We start from the raw sequence: 22,358 nt of genomic DNA on the forward strand, positions 1-22,358 counted from the left end.
GTCCCCAGTCCGGAGCCTGCAGCGACAGTCCCCAGTCAGTAGCCTGCAGCGACGGTCCCCAGTCCGGAGCCTGCAGCGACGGTCCCGAGTCCGGAGCCTGCAGTGAGGGTCCCCAGTCCGGAGCCTCCAGCGTCGGTCCCCAGTCAAGAGCTTGCAGCGACGATCTACGGTCCGGAGGTCCCGGCGACAACCCCTACACCGGAGGCGCCACCGAAAGGGGGGGAGCCTAAAGCGGAGCAGGACCCTCCCCTATAGAGGCAGCTGTCTATCGTTGTCTCTGATTGGGGATCATATATAAGTTGTGATTTTACGTTTGGATTTTGTGGGGTGTTATTTTCTGTTTAGTGTCTGTGCCTGACAGAACTGTTCACTTTCGTTTTTTGAAATTGTTATTTTTGTTTGAGTGTTTCTTGAAAATAAATATCATGAACACTTTCCACGCTGCGCTTTGGTCCACCCTGCCTTCCACCGACGACGAGTGTTACATGTATTGTGTAGTGGAGCTGCATAAGTGTTGCTCTCCACTTTCTGCAGGATCAAGTTTTGAAATCAGTGGAATTAGAGTATGATAGCTAAAGAGATGGAGGAAACACCTGTCTCTGGATTACATCTTCAAACTAAGGACGTGGCATGACATTCCTGATAGGGAGACGCGTCCATCATGCATGATGATGTATATGGGTAAGATAGTCTAACGTTAGCTAGCTATATTTTCAGATATTACACGTTTCTAATTTTGACAGAAAGTGATTTCATTTCAAGTTAAAGTGTACTGTTAGCTAGCTAGTGTTAGATGTTATTATTCGTATCCCAGAGTCGTTTGCTTTTCTAGTTAGAGCCTAATGTTAGCTAGCTAACATTGGACCTGGTTGTTTAGCTCCCAGCACTGTGGCATTGTTGGCACTGTTCATTGTTGATTAACTAGCTAATGTTAGCTGTCTGTCTCGTTAGCTAACGTTATGTGACATGTGTACAACACGTTGAATATGGCCAGTGTCGGTAAACGTCTGCCAAAAGCGTAATGAAATTGTTGCCAACAGAGCTGGTTGTCTTCATGTTATCCAGAGATAAACAAATGATGGGCCAGAACGTCAAGTGTGCGCTCTGAGAGCGAAACGTTATGGGTGAGGCTAAGGCTTAAGAGGGTGTGAACGTTGCTGAATGGGTGTAGACAAAGAAGAGCTCTTAACTAGGTACCAAAACATTCAAAGGGGATTTTCTCAAAAGTGAGTTTACAAGTTGATCAACTTTCAAAGCAGAATTACTTTCCCATTTTTCCTCAAATGCAGTGCATGATATACCATTTTGTAGATCTGGATCTCTACTTTTATCCAATGTAAAAAAACACCTTTCACATTTTTCTACATAAGACCGAATCCAGGTGGTAAGTCACAAATAAAATAAGTGTGTAATTGTTATGTTATTTTTTCACTCAGGTTTCCTTTATTTAATAGTAAGTTTTGGTTGTAGATCTGATAACATTCAGTATCAAAAATATGCAAAAGTATAGAAAATTAGAAAGGCTGCAAATATTTTTTCACGGCATTGCACCATTTTAAGATTATAACTAGAATGGATCAATACAATAGAATGGTCCGCCCTTTTCTTCATTGACTACTGGTGATGACATAATTATGCATCGTTCTCTTCCCCTCGCTCATCAACTCACCCATACTCGCCTTTCTCCCCATCATACTTTACTTCATTTATTTAATCCATTGTTATATGTGTGAAATTAGTTTCAGTATAGTTTAGGTTCAGTTTCGAGGACTGCAATTTCAACTGTCTGAAGAGCAGGTCCTACTGTTGGGAGGAGGAGCAACGAGGGAAAACCATTAAAACCTCCTAAAACTGGTTATAACTCCAGTTCTGTTTGTGAATTTACGATTCTAACACCGACATTGCGTTATATAGACTTTTTTAGGGTAAGTCAAGGGCGGAGGGGGTAGCTAAATAAATATATAAAAATCATGAGCAGGCAAAATTACTGCTTTAGCGGTTCTAATGTTAACCAGCTAAACAGCTGCTCTTAGCAAAAATATGTTTGGAGTTACCTTTTTAGCTCATTATAATGTGGATAGGTCAAAATAGTGAAAAACTAACTACCAAATCTATTCATTTTAAAATGTTGATTACTTCTCCTCGACATTATCATTCAGCTGATGATAAGACAAGACGTGAAATTGTTGGGGGGCTAATGCAATCCCTAGGCAAGAAAAGGTTGAAGACTCCTGCACTACACAATATGAACACAGCACAGTACATTGAACCTACTTACAGAATCTAAATGAAAATACATTGTTTGAGTCCTAAATGGCACCATATGTAGTGCACTACTTTTGACTGGATCCATGGGGTACCATTTTGGACACAGCCCTTGAAATTCAATTGAGTGCATGTTTCAGAGCTTATTAAAACAGTTTAACACACATATCTAAATGAATGAACAGGGTCATACTGTATGTTTCTATGTCACTGCTTCCAATGAACGAACCACTTAGTATTGTTCCCCACAACAGCGAGAGATCAGATGATTATGGATCCATATTGAATTATAGAAATGAATGATTCATCGTCATTCTGAGCATTAGTGACACAAATAGAACTTAAGTTAACGCGTGTGTTTTATCAAGCTCTGCAACAGTTTAATCAAGTACTTTATTATTTAATGAGCCAATTTCATAAAAACAAGCTTAGAAATTAGCTCATTTTCTTTAAGTTCCCTCCAGCAGTTGGCTGATTTGAGTTCAACATCGTTTGCTAATTCAGGCAGTCTTATTTCCAGCAATCAAATCAAATTGTATTTGTCACATGCTCCGAATACAACAGGTGTAGTAGACCTTACAGTGAACATGCTTACTTACAAGTCCTTAACAAACAGTGCAGATCAAGAAATAGAGTTAGTAAAATATCTACTAAATAAACTAAAGTAAAAAAACAAAAAACAATCAATAGGTAACACAATACATTTACATAACAACAACGGGGCTATATACAGGGGGCACCGGTACTGAGTATATGTGTGGGTGTACAGGTTAGTCGAGGGCATTTGTAAAGTGACTATGCATAGGTAATAAACAGCGAGTAGTAGCAGTGTAAAAACAAAGGGGGGTGTTCAATGTAAATAGTCCGTGTGGCCATTTGATTAGTTTAGTTGTTGAGCAGTCTTGGCTTGGGGGTAGAAGCTGTTAAGGAGCCTTTTGCATGCGGTAGCAGAGAGAACAGTGTATGACTTGGGTGACTGGAGTCTTTGACAATTTTTGGGCTTTCCTCTGACACCTCCTTGTATATATGTCCTGGATGTCAGGACGCTTGGACCCAGTGATGTACAGGTCCATACACAATACCATCTATAGCACCTTCCGGTAAAATGCCAAGCACTTGCCATACCAGGCGGTAATGCAACCGGTCAGGATGCTCTCGATGGTGCAGCTGTAGAACTTTTTGAGGATCTGGGAACCCATACCAAATCTCTTCACTCTCTTGAGGGGAAAAGGTGTTGTTGTGGCTTCTTCACAACTGTCTTGGTGTGTTTGGACCATGATACTTTGTTGGTGATGTGGACACCAAGGAACTTGAAACTCTCGACCTGATCCACTTCAGCCCTGTCGATGTTAATTGGGATGGGGGTCTGTTCGGCCCTCCTTTTCCTATAGTCCATGATCAGCTCCTTTGTCTTGCTCACAGTGAGAGAGAGGCCCACACTGCCAGGTCTCTGACCTCCTCCCTATACGCTATCTCATCGTTGTCGGTGATCTGGCTTACCACTATTGTGTTGTCAGCAAACTTAATGATTGTGCTGGAGTCGTGCTTGGCCACACAGTCGTGGGCGAACAGGGAGTACAGGAGGGCAATAAGCACGCATCCCTGAGGGGCTCCAGTGTTGAAGATCAGCGTTGTTGTTTCCTACCCTTACCGCCTGGGGGTGGCCCGTCAGGAAGTTCAGGATCCATTTGCAGAGGGAGGTGTTTAGTCCCAGGGCGCTATGGTGTTGAACGCTGAGCTGTAGTAAATGAACAGCATACTCACATAGGTGTTAATTTTGTCCAGGTGGGAAACGGCAGTGTGGAGTGCGATTGAGATTGCGTCATCTGTGGATCTGTTAGGGCGATATGAGTCTAGGGTTTCTGGCATGATGGTGTTGATGTGAGCCATAACCAGCCTTTCAAAGCACTTCATGGCTACCGACGTGAATGCTATGGGGTGGTAATAATTTAGCCAGGCTACCTTAGTGTTCTTTTGCACTATGGTGGTCTGTTTGAAACATTTAGGTATGACTTGGCCAGGGAGAGGTTGAAAATGTCAGTGAAGACACTTGCCAGTTGTTCCGAGCATGCTTTGAGTACATGTTCTGGTAATTTGTCTAGCCCAGTGGCTTTGTGAATGTTGACCTGTAAAAAGATCTTGCTCACATCGGCTACGTAGTTCGTAATCATACAGTAGTCCGGAACAGCTGGTGCTCTCATGCATGCTACAGTGTTGCTTGCCTAGAAGCGAGCATGAAAGGCATTTAGCTCGTCTGGTAGCCTCGCGTCACTGGGCAGCTCGCGGCTGCGTTTCCCTTAAAGTCCATAATAGTTTTCAAGCCCTGCCACATCAGACGAGTGTCAGAGCCGGTGTAATAGGATTCAATCTTAGTCCAGTATTGACGCTTTGCCTGGGTGATGGTTCGTCTGAGGGCATAGCGGGGTTTATTTTAAGCGTCCGGATTAGTGTCCCACTCCTTGAAAGTGGAAGCTCTAGCCTTTAGCTATGCGAGGATGTTGCCTGTAAACCGTGGCTTTTGGTTGGGGAATGTACGTACAGTCACTGTGGGGACGATGTCATCGATGCACTTATTGATGAAGCCAGTGACTGATGTGGTGTACTTCTCAATGCCATCGGAAGAACCCCATAACATTTTCCAGTCTGTGCTAGCAAAATAGTCCTGTAGCTTAGCATCTGCTTCATCTGACCACTTGGCCGGGTCACTGGTGCTTGCTGCTTTTATTTTTGATGTAAACTGGAATCAGGTGGATAGAATTATGGTTAGATTTGCCAAATGGAGGGCGAGGGAGAGCTTTGTACATGTCTCTGTGTGTGGAGTAAAGGTGGTCTAGAGTTTTTTTCCTGCTTGCACATCTTGCACATTTAACATGGTGGTTGAAATTTGGTAAAGCAGATTTAAGTTTCCCTGCATTAATAAAGTCCCCGGCCACTAGGAGCACCGCCTCTGGGTGAGCATTTTCCTGTTTGCTTATGGCGGTATACAGCTCATTCAATGCTGTCTTAGTGCCAGCATCAGTCTGTGGTGGTATGTAGACAGCTACGAGAAATACAGATGAAATCTCTAGGTAGATAGTGTGGTCTACAGCTTATCATGAGATACTCTACCTCAGGCGAGCAAAACGTCAAGACTTCCTTAGATATGTTGCACCAGCTGTTGTTTACAAATATACATAGACCGCCACCCCTTGTCTTACCAGAGGCTGCTGTTCTATCCTGCCAACACAGTGTATAACCTGCCAGGTGTATGTTATTTATGTCGTCGTTCAGCCACGACTCGGTGAAACATAATATATTACCGTTTTTAATGTCCCGTTGGTAGTTTAATCTTGCTCGTAGGTCATCGATTATATTTTCCAATTATTCCACGTTGGCCAATACAACAGATGGCAGTGATGGTTTACTTGCTCACCTACGAATTCTCAGAAGGTAGCCGACATCCACCTCCTTTTTTCCCGTCTTCTCTTCACGCTAATGACGGGGATTTGGGCCTGTTCCCGGGAAAGCAGTATATCCTTCACGTCGGACTCGTTAAAGGAAGTTGGTGGTGAGTAATCACTGTTCTGATGTCCAGAAGTTATTTTTGGTCATAAGAGACGGTAGCAGCAACATTATGTACAAAATAAGCTAAAAAATAAGTTACAAACAAACAAAATAACACAGTTGGTTAGGAGCATGTAAACCGTCAGCCATCCTCTCCGACACCTTTCTAATTGCAGGAAATTAACTTTTGAACAAAAATGTTTCTCTCCGCCGTCAGGTGGGGGGCCCCCAAACAAATCTTGCTTAAGGCCCACAAAAGGCTTGAGCCGGCCCTAATATGTTTCTTGTCTCTTACCACACTTGCCACTTGCCAAGTCATTGTAAATAACCATTTATTCCTAATTGATATGATTAGATAGAAAATTATTAAATAAAATGTATTTGATACATTTATCCTCTTCTCTCTTTTCCCTCAGCAATAATCCAGAAGCGTTTGAAGAAGGAGAAGAAGGCTAAGAGGAAACTGCAGGAGGCTCTGGAGTATGAGTCCAAGAGGAGGGAGCAGGCCGAACACTGCATCAAACAGCCATCACCCTCAGAGAGCCTGCGCTCAGTCAATGGTTAGGGTTGTTTTTTATTCTCTGTTTCACTCTACTTTCATGTTGTCAAGGCTCAGGAGAAGACCCAGACACAGACAGTTTTGAAGTAACCAAAGTTTATTACAAAAACAGGGGGGCAGGCAAACGACAGGTCAAGGGCTTCCAGAGGTCTGTAGTCCAGAGTAGAGTCTGAAAGGTACAGAACGGCAGGCAGGCACATGGCAGGCAGACTTCAGTAATCCAGGGTGATGTGACAAGGTACAGAATGACACGCAGGCTAAAGGGTCAGGGCAGGCAGACAGGTCAAAAATTCGGAAAGCTAGAAAACAGGAACTAGAGACAGAAAGGAGCACGGGAAAAATTCTAGTAGGCTTGACGTATCAAGATGAACTAGCAACAGACAAACAGAAAACACAGGTATAAATACACTGGTGATAATGAGGAAAATTGAGGGGGGTGGAGACAAGCACAAAGACAGGTGAACAGGTTGTAATAGTACCCGCCCCCCCCTCTAGGGGCGCCACCTGGCGTCCTAACTGGGCGCATACCTGGTTGACCAGGGTGATGAGGCCTGGGTCCAGGATGTTCCTAGCGGGGACCCAGCACCTCTCCTCTGGGCCATAACCCTCCCAGTCAACCAGGTACTGGAATCCCCTGCCTAGTGGTCGAACCATCAGAAAGCGCCTCACCGTGTACGCCGGTTGGCCGGCGATGACACGGGGTAGAGGGGTAGACCTAGAAACAGGAGACATAGGGCTGTGAGACATATGTAAGGTTTAATCCTAGACACATGAAAAGTCGGATGTATATTGAGTGTACAGGGCAACAGAAGACAAACAACTTTCAAAAGTTTGCAGGAATCCACCCGGAGGGGCAGGTCTCGAGCGGACAGCCATACCGTCTGCCCGACAAGATACCGGGGAGCCGGGTCCCGGTGGCAGTCCACTTGTCATCTATACTTGCAGGTGGTCTTGAGGAAAGACAACTGGGCTCTCTTCCAGGTACGGCGACAGCGGCAGACAAACATCTGGGCCGAGAGTACACCGACCTCTTCCGCATGCAGGGGGGAGAGCGGGGGCTGATAACCCTTTGAACACGCGAAAGACAAGAGCCCAGCGGCAGAGCAGGTGAGGGTGTTGCAGGCATATTCAACCCACACTAATTGCTGGATCCAGATGGTGGGGTTGGCGGAGGTCTTGATTGCCAGGTCTTGATTGCTCGCTCCGACTGGCTGTTGAACTGAGGGTAGAACCGATGACTCAATGAGCGTTCAGAACGCCTTCCAGAAGCGGGATGAGAACTGAGGACCCTGGTTGGAGACCTTTTCCACCGGGGGTCCATGGATCCGAAAGACGTGCTGCATCATGAACTGGGCCATAGTGGGCCCACTCCAGGACCGAGTGGCAGTGTCAGGAACAAACATCCGGTTATCTGCTGGGAATACTGCGTCCAATGACCTGCTTCCCTATTCCCCAGCTGAGTGCCGTTGCCAGGCACGAGGTGGAATGATATTGATATTGATATTATTGGATCCTGGTCAGTAGTAGAGAGAGAAGTTAAACCTGGTGAAAAGCAGGGCCCACCTAGTTTGCCTGGAATTGAGACTCTTGGCGGTGCGGAGATATTCTAGGTTCTTGTGATCCGTCCACACAAGGAACGGATGTTCCGCCCACTCCAAACAGTGTCGCCACTCCTCCAACGCCATCTTCACCGCGAGAAGCTCACGATTTCCCACATCGTAACGGAACCTTGGGAGAGGTGGGTGCAGACGGGGAAAGCCAGGGTGCTGCAGCCCCGGATAAAGTGCCGATAAAAGTTGGCAAGTCCCAGGAAATCTTGCAGCTGCACTCTGGACATAGGCTGGGGTCAATCCACCACCACTCTCACCTTCCCGGGATCCATCTGTACATTCCCTGCAGCGATGATGTAACCACGGAAGGGGATGGTGGAGTGATGCAATTCGCATTTCTCAGCTTTCACGAAAAGCTGATTCTCCAGAAGGTGCTGGAGGACCTGTCGGACGTTGGGGCATTGGAAAGGCCAAATGGCATGACTAGATACTCGTTGTGACTGCTGGCTATGTTGAAGGCAGTCTTCCACTTGTCCCCCTCCCATTATCCGCACCAGGTGGTAGGCATCCGCAGGTCCAACTTGGAGATAACGGTGGCCCCCTGGAGCGGCTCGAAGGCCGAGGCGATGAGTGGTAGCGGGTAGCGGTTCTTCACCGTGATGTCATTGAGGCCCCGGTAATCGATGCACCGGCGCAGGGTTTTTTCCTTGTTCTTCACAAAGAGAACCCTGCGCCTGCGGGGGAGGCGAAAGAACGCCCTGCAGCTAGGGAGTCCTCGATGTAGGTCTCCATAGCCTTGGTCTCCGGACTGGACAGAGAGTACAGTTGTCCCCGGGGCAGTGTGGTGCCTGGGAGAAGGTCGATTCCGAAATCATAGGGTCGGTGCGGAGGAAGTGAAGTGACCCAGGCCTTCCTGAAAACCTCCCGGAGGTCCTGGTACTCAGCGGGAATGGCGAAGATGTCCTGGGACAGGTTATGCTGACTTCAGGCAATGGGCATGGCAGTACAGTCAATAAGGGGATTGTGTCGCTGGAGCCAAGAGAATCCCAATACCAGGGGAACCTGTGGAGACTTAATAAAAAAATATATATTTCACCTTTATTTAACTAGTCAAGTCAATTAAGAACAAATTCTTATTTACAATGACGGCTTACCGGGGAACAGTGGGTTAACTGCCTTGTTCAGCGGCAGAACGACAGATTTTTTACCATCCAGAAACCTTTTGGTTACTGGCCCAACACTCTAACCACTAGGCTACATGCCACCCCAATAATTAGCATGAATTGGATAGCCTCGCTGTGGTTCCCCTGACACTCGTAGGTTGATAGGAGTGGTATTGTGGGTGACCCAGCCTATAGAGGGCACATCCAGCGCTCTAACATCCATGGGATTTGAGAGGGGCTGAGTGGGGATGCCCAGCTCGGACACCAGGGTAGCATCCATAAAACTCTCATCGGCCCCATAGTCGATGAGTCCCCGGATAGATTTTGACTGGTTCCCCCACAGCAGGATGGCATGGAAAGGGTGTGAGTAAGGGGAGAGTAAATGTTCCCCTGGTGAGCCTGGTCTTTTACTGGACATGAGGACACGAAATGAACAGTAGTGCTGCAATACAGGCAACTCTGAAGCCGGTGTAGACATTCAGCTGGGGACAGCCTATCTCTGCCTAGTTGCATTGGCTGAGGAAGAGGTAATTCGGCAGACTTCGGAGACAGGCAACGGAGACGTTGGGAAGGTGGAATCCTTGGGCGGGCGGGTGGAATCAAACCCCCTCTCCTTCCTGCATTCCCGTAGCCGCCCATCGATGGTCAATGGTCAAGGATGGTCAAGGCAATGAGCGAGTCGAGACCCGGTAGTTCCCGGGCTGCTAGTTTGTCCATAACCTCCTCTGATACTACTTGCAGGAACGTGTCGAACAGCAATTCCGGGTTCCAGACACTCTCAGATGCCAACAAACGGAAAAGGTCTGTCACACTGCAGGATTCTTGCCAAGGCTGGTGTAACTTCCGGGCAGCCTCTCTCCCGGACAATTGACTATCAAAAACCTTCTTCACCTCCGCCACAAACTTTTCCAGACTGAAGCATATGGCCGACTGCTGTTCCCAAACGGCCATAGCCCAGGCAAGAGCACTCCCGGACATCAGCGTGATGAAGTACACTATCTTTGAGTGGTCCAAGGGGAAGGAGGAGGGCTGTAGCTCAATGATGAGAGAACTCTGCGCAAGAAACGCTCCACAGGTTCCTGACTCTCCAGCGAAGGGGGAGGTAAGCGGGGCTCTCGGGAAGCCGGGGGGCCAGGGAGGCCGCGCTGCTAACAGCCAGGTTACTGAGGGGATGGGAGGTTACCGTTGTGGTGGGCTGCCTGACAAACAACCAGCAGAATTGCTCCAGCAAAGTGTCCAACGCGCCAAGGTCTGGAACCCATCCATAAGACCACGAAGCAACTCTTGGTAACCCTTGGGAGGAAACGGCGTTGCATAGGTGGTCCAAGTCTGCTGGGTTCGTCATGGCCAGTTCAGAGTGGTGCGACAGGGTACAGAACAACAGGCAGGGCAGGTAGTAGAATGGTCAAAAAACAGGAAATCTAGAAAATAGGAACTAGAGACAGAAGGGTGAAAACGTTGGTATGCTTGTTGAAACTAAACTAACTGGAAACAGACAACACAAGTATAAATATACTGGGGATAATGTGGAAGATGGTTGACACCTGAAGTGGTGTAGAGACAAGCACAAAGACAGGTGAAATAGATCAGGGTGTGGCCTATTTATATGCCTTCTGTTTTTCACTGTTTGCAGCAAAGAAATGTGCTTCTTGGGGGATCATAGAGTATTGTACTGTCCTGTACTGTCCTGTCCTGTACTGTGCTCTACTGCTCTCCTCTTTTCTTCTTTCCTTTGTTTTGAGTGCAGTTACACTCAATCACAGTGTTGTGCTAATAACTCATAGTGTTATAGGTTATTGTCTTTACATATAACATAAGTTATATCAAGCTAAATCATGATTCAGCAATCTGACTGATCATTCAATGTCTTATTGTATTTTTCACTTACAGGAAATTGAGTTTTTAAGTGAAAGCTTTTAGTGTGGCTGGTCCATGTGAAGGGTGTTAAAATGTTGTCTGTTCCACTTTAACAGACAATCATAATATCAGTCAAAAATATAAAATTCCCAGTTTATGGTTCAAAACAAACTGTATAAGAGGTTTTAAATAGGTTCTATTTGACTCAAAATTCCATGACGTACAGTAAGGCATTGTTGGCAGAATATATGGATTCAGTTCATTGCATGATTAATATAATTAACCAATACATTTCGTGTAGTTATATTGCTATCATGTTGTAAATCACAGCTGGCCTGGCACATTGTGCCTGGCACATGGCCTGGCACATTGATTGTTTACAATCAAACTAGCAAGGGCAATGATCACAAGTCAGTCATAAGGTTGTTAATAGGCCAGTGCGTGCACATGTCAAACACAAGGCCCGCTGGGCCGCATAGCACACACTAGCGAATATAAATAAGTCAACAGTTAAGTCATCTACTTTATGAAATTACAGCCTGATGTGCACACATTGGTGAATTCAACTTAAATTGCATTGCATTTGAGCAGTAGCCTAGGAATGCACCATACATCAATGCTGCGTTCAACCGCACTGGTGATCCAGGCAGTGCTCCCCCCCAAAACAATCTCTCTTTTGTTAATATAAATGTTAAAATGCTATATACAGAATCTTATGCGTTTCATTCAATTCATGGACACTGCAGTAAATAAAACCTAATAAAAACATCTGTCTTGTCCAGGACCGGACTCTACACAGGTCAGTGTGCCATAGCCAATCAGAGCTACAGTAGGTCTATATGCAAATTAGCCATTTGTCACATGGTCCATGATTCACTTTGAACTGGACTGTGTGATTACAGGCAGTAGCAACAGCACAACTTTAGATCATCAGAACACATTCACCAAAAGCAACCAAATACACCTGAATGGGTTTCTGCAAATATTTTAACACCACGGAAGTGCTCTTACATTGTGAAACTCTTGTGAAACTCTTAAAGTCTTGAAGTCTTATTGATCAAACAACCATGAAAAGGCAGGCTCTCTCTCCCTCAGTTGCATCAGCAACAAAAATATCAACAACTAAAGCTGGCCAGAGCGAGATGAAAATAAAATATAATACGGGAACATTAGATTAACCCTCTAAACCTTTTTCAGCTATTTGGCCATCAACATTGCACTGATAAACAATGGAGAATAGTAGCCGGACGCTTTCCCACTCTATATTGCTATATAATCTTCACAAATGCCATTCCCAAACATTCGATGAATATATGAAAACGTGAAAATGACCATGTCTAAGTGCTCGCTTGTCAGAAAATTTAAAATTTAAAAAATAAATAAATAATAAAAAAAGGTTTCATATTATTCCTGGGGGTGAATATGAACATATTTTAATAAGGTTTCATGTTGCTAAAACACTGTCAGTTCCACTTTAACAGCGGTTGTGTTCTATCCCTCTGCTGTCCCAGACTCACTGACCCCAGAGATGGAGAGTGACCGCAGCACTGGAAGAACAGATGCTGAGAGGGCAATACAAGGTACATGAACCTGATATCTCGCTCTCTCTCCTCTCTCCTCTCTCTCTGAGCATTAGTGTTAACTCTGCCTGCTGTTGAAGTGTACAGCTTGCCATCTGGGCCACAGCACTGGGTGGGGGGGGGGGGGGGGGGGGACATTAATCACTTGTTTGTTTGCCTTGTGGGGTCTTGGATATGAAGTGGAGGGTGGTGATAACCTCTGAAGACTGCATCCCAGTCTGTTTGTTTGCCTTGTGGGGTCTTGGATATGAAGTGGAGGGTGGTGATAACCTCTGAAGACTGCATCCCAGTCTGTTTGTTTGCCTTGTGGGGTCTTGGATAGGAACTGGAGGGTGGTGATAACCTCTGAAGACTGCATCCCAGTCTGTTTGTTTGCCTTGTGGGCTCTTGGATATGAAGTGGAGGGTGGTGATAACCTCTGAAGACTGCATCCCAGTCTGTTTGTTTGCCTTGTGGGGTCTTGGATATGAAGTGGAGGGTGGTGATAACCTCTAAAGACTGCATCCCAGTCTGTTTGTTTGCCTTGTGGGGTCTTGGATATGAAGTGGAGGGTGGTGATAACCTCTGAAGACTGCATCCCAGTCTGTTTGTTTGCCTTGTGGGGTCTTGGATAGGAAGTGGAGGGTGGTGATAACCTCTGAAGACTGCATCCCAGTCTGTTTGTTTGCCTTGTGCGGTCTTGGATATGAAGTGGAGGGTGGTGATAACCTCTGAAGACTGCATCCCAGTCTGTTTGTTTGCCTTGTGGGGTCTTGGATATGAAGTGGAGGGTGGTGATAACCTCTAAAGACTGCATCCCAGTCTGTTTGTTTGCCTTGTGGGGTCTTGGATATGAAGTGGAGGGTGGTGATAACCTCTGAAGACTGCATCCCAGTCTGTTTGTTTGCCTTGTGGGGTCTTGGATAGGAAGTGGAGGGTGGTGATAACCTCTGAAGACTGCATCCCAGTCTGTTTGTTTGCCTTGTGGGGTCTTGGATATGAAGTGGAGGGTGGTGATAACCTCTGAAGACTGCATCCCAGTCTGTTTGTTTGTTTGCCTTGTGGGGTCTTGGATATGAAGTGGAGGGTGGTGATAACCTCTAAAGACTGCATCCCAGTCTGTTTGTTTGTTTGCCTTGTGGGGTCTTGGATATGAAGTGGAGGGTGGTGATAACCTCTGAAGACTGCATCCCAGTCTGTTTGTTTGCCTTGTGGGCTCTTGGATATGAAGTGGAGGGTGGTGATAACCTCTGAAGACTGCATCCCAGTCTGTTTGTTTGTTTGCCTTGTGGGGTCTTGGATATGAAGTGGAGGGTGGTGATAACCTCTGAAGACTGCATCCCAGTCTGTTTGTTTGCCTTGTGGGGTCTTGGATATGAAGTGGAGGGTGGTGATAACCTCTGAAGACTGCATCCCAGTCTGTTTGTTTGCCTTGTGGGCTCTTGGATATGAAGTGGAGGGTGGTGATAACCTCTGAAGACTGCATCCCAGTCTGTTTGTTTGTTTGCCTTGTGGGCTCTTGGATATGAAGTGGAGGGTGGTGATAAACCTCTGAAGACTGCATCCCAGTCTGTTTGTTTGCCTTGTGGGCTCTTGGATATGAAGTGGAGGGTGGTGATAACCTCTGAAGACTGCATCCCAGTCTGTTTGTTTGTTTGCCTTGTGGGCTCTTGGATATGAAGTGGAGGGTGGTGATAAACCTCTGAAGACTGCATCCCAGTCTGTTTGTTTGCCTTGTGGGGTCTTGGATATGAAGTGGAGGGTGGTGATAACCTCTGAAGACTGCATCCCAGTCTGTTTGTTTGCCTTGTGGGGTCTTGGATATGAAGTGGAGGGTGGTGATAACCTCTGAAGACTGCATCCCAGTCTGTTTGTTTGCCTTGTGGGGTCTTGGATATGAAGTGGAGGGTGGTGATAACCTCTAAAGACTGCATCCCAGTCTGTTTGTTTGCCTTGTGGGGTCTTGGATATGAAGTGGAGGGTGGTGATAACCTCTGAAGACTGCATCCCAGTCTGTTTGTTTGCCTTGTGGGGTCTTGGATAGGAAGTGGAGGGTGGTGATAACCTCTGAAGACTGCATCCCAGTCTGTTTGTTTGTTTGCCTTGTGGGGTCTTGGATATGAAGTGGAGGGTGGTGATAACCTCTAAAGACTGCATCCCAGTCTGTTTGTTTGTTTGCCTTGTGGGGTCTTGGATATGAAGTGGAGGGTGGTGATAATCTCTGAAGACTGCATCCCAGTCTGTTTGTTTGCCTTGTGGGCTCTTGGATATGAAGTGGAGGGTGGTGATAACCTCTGAAGACTGCATCCCAGTCTGTTTGTTTGTTTGCCTTGTGGGGTCTTGGATATGAAGTGGAGGGTGGTGATAACCTCTGAAGACTGCATCCCAGTCTGTTTGTTTGCCTTGTGGGCTCTTGGATATGAAGTGGAGGGTGGTGATAACCTCTGAAGACTGCATCCCAGTCTGTTTGTTTGCCTTGTGGGCTCTTGGATATGAAGTGGAGGGTGGTGATAACCTCTGAAGACTGCATCCCAGTCTGTTTGTTTGTTTGCCTTGTGGGCTCTTGGATATGAAGTGGAGGGTGGTGATAAACCTCTGAAGACTGCATCCCAGTCTGTTTGTTTGCCTTGTCGGGTCTTGGATATGAAGTGGAGGGTGGTGATAACCTCTGAAGACTGCATCCCAGTCTGTTTGTTTGCCTTGTGCGGTCTTGGATATGAAGTGGAGGGTGGTGATAACCTCTGAAGACTGCATCCCAGTCTGTTTGTTTGCCTTGTGGGGTCTTGGATATGAAGTGGAGGGTGGTGATAACCTCTAAAGACTGCATCCCAGTCTGTTTGTTTGCCTTGTGGGGTCTTGGATATGAAGTGGAGGGTGGTGATAACCTCTGAAGACTGCATCCCAGTCTGTTTGTTTGCCTTGTGGGGTCTTGGATATGAAGTGGAGGGTGGTGATGACCTCTGAAGACTGCATCCCAGTCTGTTTGTTTGCCTTGTGGGGTCTTGGATATGAAGTGGAGGGTGGTAATAAACCTCTAAAGACTGCATCCCAAATGACACTTATTTCCCATGTAGTGTATGCCCCATCTATTGCACTGCTTTTGACCAGGCAGAGAACAGTTTCCCATTTACAATGGTGCCCCGAGGACAAAAATTAAGCAACAACAAAAATATAAAATAATGCAAGAGAGCTATAAATACATGACATCAGGTTATTACAACAAGTTAGAATAATCAATTGAAACAGTTGCACACTTCAGTAAACTCAATCATTTGTTTTGTGAGGTATAACTGCGGTGCATTAAAACTAAAGGCAGATAGTGGAGACAAGTGGGACCTGAAGAGTTAACCAACCCTGCGAACGGGTTTGGTGTCTCATATTTTCTACATATATTTCAACAGGGAAGTGAGGTATGTTGTAGGCTTGTGGAGCAGAGCTTTGTAAACAAGAAGGGAGTAATGAAGTGATCTACGGGATTTTAGTGCGGTCCAGCCGACTTTCTGATACAGGTTGCAGTGATGAGTATTAAAACTATCACCTGTCATAAAGGGAAGGGGGCTATGGTAGATGGCCTCCAAAGGTTTATGAGTAGTAGAATCTGCATTCTGTTAAATGGTGTCACCATAGTCAAAAACTTTACACAATCTGCTTCTTGGTGTTCATTAAAAAAATAAAATAAAAAATAAAAAACACTTTAAATCTTAACTTTTTAACTAGCTCATCAGAATGGTTTTTAAACATTAGATCTTTATCAATCCACATTTTTATAGGCAGGAACCCGCTCGCGAGAGAACCCTCCAATGACTGAATGTGTAGCCCATCTGAGACATTTTTCAGTGAATTAGAGAACAACATATATTTAGTTTTGCCAGTATTAAGTACACATTTTAAATCAATAAGGACTTTCTGTAATGTAACAAAATCAGATTGCAGCTCTAACATTGCTTGGTCAGTCGGTGCGATGGCTTACATAACCGTATCATCTGCATACAGATGAATATTACAGCATTTAATACATAGACCAATATTATTTATATAAATAGTAACGAGATAGTAACGAGAACATGTCCCAAAATCAACCCGTGTCACATGCATGTAGTTCCACATCTTTAATAAAGTGAAACCTTCACACAAAAACAGGTAAACAGAAACCGAACGTGACGCAACCGTGGCGCACACAAACACACACAGAAAATAAATAATTACCCACAAAAACAGGTGGGAAAAGGCTGCCTAAGTATGATTCCCAATCAGAGGCAACGATAGACAGCTGCCTCTGATTGGGAACCATACCCGGCCAACAAGGAAACAGACAAACTAGAATGCCCACCCGAATCACACCCTGACCTAACCAAATAGAGAAATAAAAAGTATCTCTAAGGTCAGGGCGTGATTTCAATTTTACTACAATGTTTGAAAAGAACAAATGGAGAAGAGCAGTTAGTTTGATTAAGCTACATTTATTTTTTGCTTTTTTTGTACCAGAATGTATTTTTGAAAGCTTTTCATGTTGTAATTTTTTTTTTTACACTAAAAAACTTCTCACTCTAAAATTGAAAGTCAATATATATAAAAAAAATAAAATAAATAAATAAACATTGATAGTCAATATATATAAAAAATATTTAAAAAAATAAAAAGAGTTCTTAACAGGGCGTGTTTTTTTTTAACCTTTTATAATTTTAAGTAAACTAGACTTGACACAATCAGAAAACGCTGGTTGTGTCCTGTTGGTCAAGTAGTTCTTAAACCATTTGCAAGACTCCCTATCCATTCCCATTTCAGACAGTTTTTTAATGAGTAGGGAATGGTCAACGGTGTCAAGTGCCTTAGAAAGGTCTATAGATAAGGCAGCATAGGATCTAGGCAATTTAACACATCATGTAAAACAAGCATAGTGGCTGAAACTGTGCTATGTCCAGAGCTAAAACCAGATTGATGCATGTTTAGAATAGAGTGAGAAGTTAAAACCAGATTGATGCATATTTAGAATAGAGTGAGAAGTTAAAACCAGATTGATGAATGTTTAGAATAGAGTGAAAAGTTAAAACCAGATTGATGCATGTTTAGAATAGAGTGAGAAGTTAAAACCAGATTGATGCATGTTTAGAATAGAGTGAGAAGTTAAAACCAGATTGATTGGTGCATGTTTAGAATAGAGTGAGAAGTTAAAACCATATTGATGCATGTTTAGAATAGAGTGAGAAGTTAAAACCAGATTGATGCATGTTTAGAATAGAGTGAGAAGTTAAAACCAGATTGATGCATGTTTAGAATAGAGTGAGAAGTTAAAACCAGATTGATGCATGTTTAGAATAGAGTGAGAAGTTAAAACCAGATTGATGCATGTTTAGAATAGAGTGAGAAGTTAAAACCAGATTGATGCATATTTAGAATAGAGTGAGAAGTTAAAAAAGTCTCAGCTGGGAGTTGATCAGGGATTATAATACCATGGTTGGGCAAAATAACTAGGAGATTGTAGGGAATATGGTGCAATTTGGGGTCACAACACCTCTCACTTCTTTATTAGTATCATTACGTCTTCCTCTAATAATCCCCAACAATGTCTCTCCCACCCTTCCTTCCCACCTCTTCCTAACATCACCGCTTTATCACTGACAGAGGTCTCAATTTCCCCTGGAAAATAGGAAGATTACACAGTAAATCACTATGATACCAGGAACTAGACAAAACCTTCAGGGGACCATGACACAATATCCTGAGAACGTCCTAAAAATTTGCTCAGGACGTCCCTGAGACAAACCCGGGAACTACATTAAACATCCAGGGAACAATGACAGAATGTCCCAAGAACGTTCAGGGGACCTTCAGGGGACCATGACACGTACCTGGCACAAACTGGGAACTATAAAAAGTTCGCCCAGAGAACGATCCCTTGGGATCATCACACAATGTCCTAAGGACTAATAAAATGTATGTCCTTGAGAACGTCCTAAAAGCGTCCTGACATGGTCCTCAGTGACATCCTGGGAACTTACAGGGAACTAGACAAATGTCCCTCAGAGAACATTTCCTTGGGACCATCACACAATGTCCTAATGACTAGTAAATGTATGTCCTGAGATTGTCCTAAAAAGGTCCAGACGTTGGTCCTTAGTGATGTCCTGGTAACTTACAGGGAACTAGACAAGGTTTCTCAGAGAACGTTTCCTTGGTACCATCCCTCAACGTTCTTAGATCTTTTCAAGAACGTCAATAGGATAACTTCACGCCGAAACCCTTAAAGGACCTAATGGACGTCCCGTTTGCTGGGAAGTCTTACTTTTTTTTACCATAAATGGTCGCCAATGGCAGTATTCTGACCTAATAAACCACACATTGTTTATTAAAGATATACATTTTTGATGTGTAGATGAGGCATCAAAATTACTCTTGATGTATTTGCAGAATTTGGAAGGGAAACTGTGTGGTTTATTAGGTCAGAATGCTGCCTTTGACAGCCATTTATGGTAAAAAGTAAGATAGAAGGCTATCTCTCCAAATTAAGCCAGAAAGGACAACCAAATATTACTAAAAGTAAGTTAGAGGTATTCCATACATAGGAAACCTACAAAATAGTAACAAAATATATATGTTTTTGATAGCCAAATACTCCAACTTGGATTGGTCAAGTTGACCAATGTGTATTTCTCAAAACATTCATTTCAACTATATATACCATGAGACAATATTTTATATCACATGTATAAAGCACATCATGCTTTTGATCCATTTTGATGTGATTTTAATAGAATTTCACAGTTTTCTTACCACAGATGTTTTGCTACCATTGATGCACAATGTTGCATTTTTTGCCACATTTCCATAAATATTTTCTACAAACTTCAAATTCATAATCAGAGCGTCCTTAGCCTTTCTGAGGGGTAAATAAAATGCTTGGGTCTCACAGGGTTAAAATATATTTTTGTCAAATAAGAAATAATAAGCGAACAAATTGAGAATTTGTACCGTAAGGAGGGAGGATTCTTGCTTAATGAAATGCCATTCAGTCAGTGGAGAGATGTGAAAAGGGCGGCTGTCCCAAAAAAGGAAAACCAAATGTCCGAATTTCACTAAAAATATTCACTTTTGGATAGAGAATATGTATAGCCCCCCATGTGATGCTAAATTAGTATATTTAGCAGCCTTAATTTGAAATTAGAAGAATTAAGATTGACATTGAAGAGCTCTTTATAGTTGAATTCTTAAATGGATTGTTAACTTTTCAAACTTCCTATTCCTACTTCCTACTTCCTTATATTACAGTACAATTTTCTTTGTATGTGATCATTGCCATGTACCAACTATTGCCATGGTAGATTGACAGTGGCATAGACAATAAACATGCATGTTTTCTCTAATGTTACAATTTGGCAAAGTAGCAGATGCCTTTCTGACTGTATCTATGAAAGCATAATTTCTTCGGCTCACAATGCCAGTGATCGTGGCCTTAAAGAATATACATAGGAGAAGGTTGAGTTAACATGGAACAATGTGTGCTTTTGTTCAATTAGAGAAGCATTTGTCTGCCACCCATGTCTCCTCTGCTCTCCCCTCCTCTGCCAACAGCCTAGTAAACCGTAATTACCCTCAAATAGCAAAAAATTATGTTGATAAATTACACAAGCAAAGAAAACGCGTGAAAAACACCCAAGCCTATCACACGCATAAAAGCCAAGAGAAATGTATGTTATATTTTCAACACACAGCTCAGGCTAGGGCGAGAGAGAGCGAGAAAACAAATTAACGAGAGCATAATTTTTAAGGTAACTAATTATTTCTATTTGTCTTTTGTCACACTTCTCTAATTCTGCGATATTAACACAGTCTGTGTTTATTAATTGCTTTTGCAGTGCTTTTGAATCGGTTCCAAGAGGCAGTTCTGGCCGTTGTAGCAGCTACCAGACAGCCATGCTACTGGGACTGCAGCTCTCGCCTGAATATCTTCCCCAGTATCTCTTCTCTGGTTCCAACCTGTTTGCCCTTCGATGTGTTGGGCAAGTTAACATGACCCTGCGCTGAGAGATACAGTTCTTTGTTGCGAGATTAAACATCAAAACAGTTCATGTAAAATAAAAATCCAATGAATGAATGTCACTGAAGCAAAACAATTAAAAAAGCCCTTTAATTGTCTTCATAAAATATTTGCATGAGCTTCATTTGCATAAATGTAAATGTATTAATTAATCTTTCAAAAGGAATTTTATGCTGAGAGAAGCCCAAAAAGCATTGTTTTATTCAGCATCTAATGAAATATTTATCCCCTTTAATGAACTTTTCATCTTGATTTCATTATACAAATGGCTAAAGTTTTTACATATTTTAATGAGTCTTTCATCAATATTTCTCACTCAAAAATGGAAATCAGTATGTTTCAACATTTGCAGTAATATTGCAAACTGGAGGCGGTGTAAGTTGATTAAAACAGAACAAACATGCAAGGAGTTCCACCAATTTGTTTGCCCAAATTGAAAATGGTGTCTACAATTCCCAAAGAACCTTATGTCAAAAATACATTTCTTAATTCTCTCCTGATCATTTAATTTTCCCTGAGCAATGTGATGTTTTGCACACTACTATGCCTGATGCGTTACTTCACAACTTATCAAAAGTGATAATCAGCCACACTTTCACATCCCCATACCATTCTCACAATTCCCTATAAACAGCTGTGACAGTGAAGCCGATCAGACAGAAAGGCAGAGAAAGGTGGCATAGCATTTCATCCACCATGGATGTGTCTACTCTCCTCCCCATCCAACCCCCTCCAACCACCACCACCTTCCTCTCTTCCCTTTATTTTTAGCCCTTTGCATTTACACTGTAATGGCTTTTACACATAACTCTGCAGTGTTGCTTGAATAGAGGCGGCCAGAGTGCAATACCTTGGAGACCCACGGCAGGTTCGGATAATTAGCCCCTGTGTTTGTCTTTCCACTCCAGCTCCCCACAACAAGCCTTTGTTCTTTTTCCACCCAGCTTTTCATACACATACATACAGCACACTGATGCATCGACGACAGAAGGCTAGGGATTTAGGTACACGGTGCCGTGATGGATGCTCTCCTATCATAAAGTGTTGTATCATTGGTTGTGAGACTTAGGATATTAGTGAGTGAGAACATGTACTCATCAAAATGTTTATGGAGGAAGGTTTCATCATATTATATTGCATTTTCCATATAGAATTGAGAGGCTCCTCTGATTCATATATGGCTCAAAATATTGCCAGTGTGCCATGGGCCTTAAGAGGCCAAAGGTTAAATGGTCCAATAGTGAGATTACTGAAGATCAATGAATGTGAGTCTCTTCAAAGCCTATAACAAACGTACCATTTTCTACTAGATATCGCTCTATGTCTCGGACCTCACATTGTGTCATATCTGACTGCCAGGCAGCAACACATCGCTCTCCTCAAGCTGTCGCTGCTTTAAGTCTCTCGGTGTGCTTTTCTAAATTTAATTATTTAGGTTCACTGCCAGAGAGAAGAAAGGGCTTCTTAAGGCACAGTAATGCAGCGCAGAGGAAATACGGGGGTAATAAATGTCAAACATGCTCCTGAGCTGCGCCTAACAGATGCTTTTACCAGCCCCGCGTCAGAGGCAGCTCCGCTCGCTCAGGCGTACCACTCAGAGACGAGTGTTCTTTGAAAATGGACAAAGCTCGTTAGGTTGCAGGTGTCTAGAGATAGCATCCGAGAAGAATGGCTCTGCCTTTTTCAATAAACACTTTTTATTGAATATCCGAAACATACAATATACTTGCAGTGAAGCCACTCAACAACTACATCATACCAGTCATCCAACAGACTCCCATTCAGAGTGACACACAGAAGTGTCATGACATTGGCCTGGGGGGTAGG

The 22,358-nt window shown here is 43.8% G+C and overlaps 1 protein-coding gene across 1 annotated transcript in view; it reads left to right on the plus strand.

Moving 5' to 3' along the window:
• Nucleotides 1-22,358, plus strand: part of LOC139380472 (dachshund homolog 1-like) — a 310,374-nt gene that overhangs the window by 279,600 nt on the left and 8,416 nt on the right. The window contains exons 9-10 of the mRNA XM_071123163.1: nt 6,225-6,368; nt 12,449-12,517. Of these exons, the coding sequence (XP_070979264.1) occupies nt 6,225-6,368; nt 12,449-12,517 (213 nt within the window). The remainder of the gene's footprint in view (nt 1-6,224; nt 6,369-12,448; nt 12,518-22,358) is intronic.

This window comes from Oncorhynchus clarkii, chromosome 22, assembly GCF_045791955.1.
Source record: "Oncorhynchus clarkii lewisi isolate Uvic-CL-2024 chromosome 22, UVic_Ocla_1.0, whole genome shotgun sequence".
NCBI classification, from domain to species: domain Eukaryota; kingdom Metazoa; phylum Chordata; class Actinopteri; order Salmoniformes; family Salmonidae; genus Oncorhynchus; species Oncorhynchus clarkii.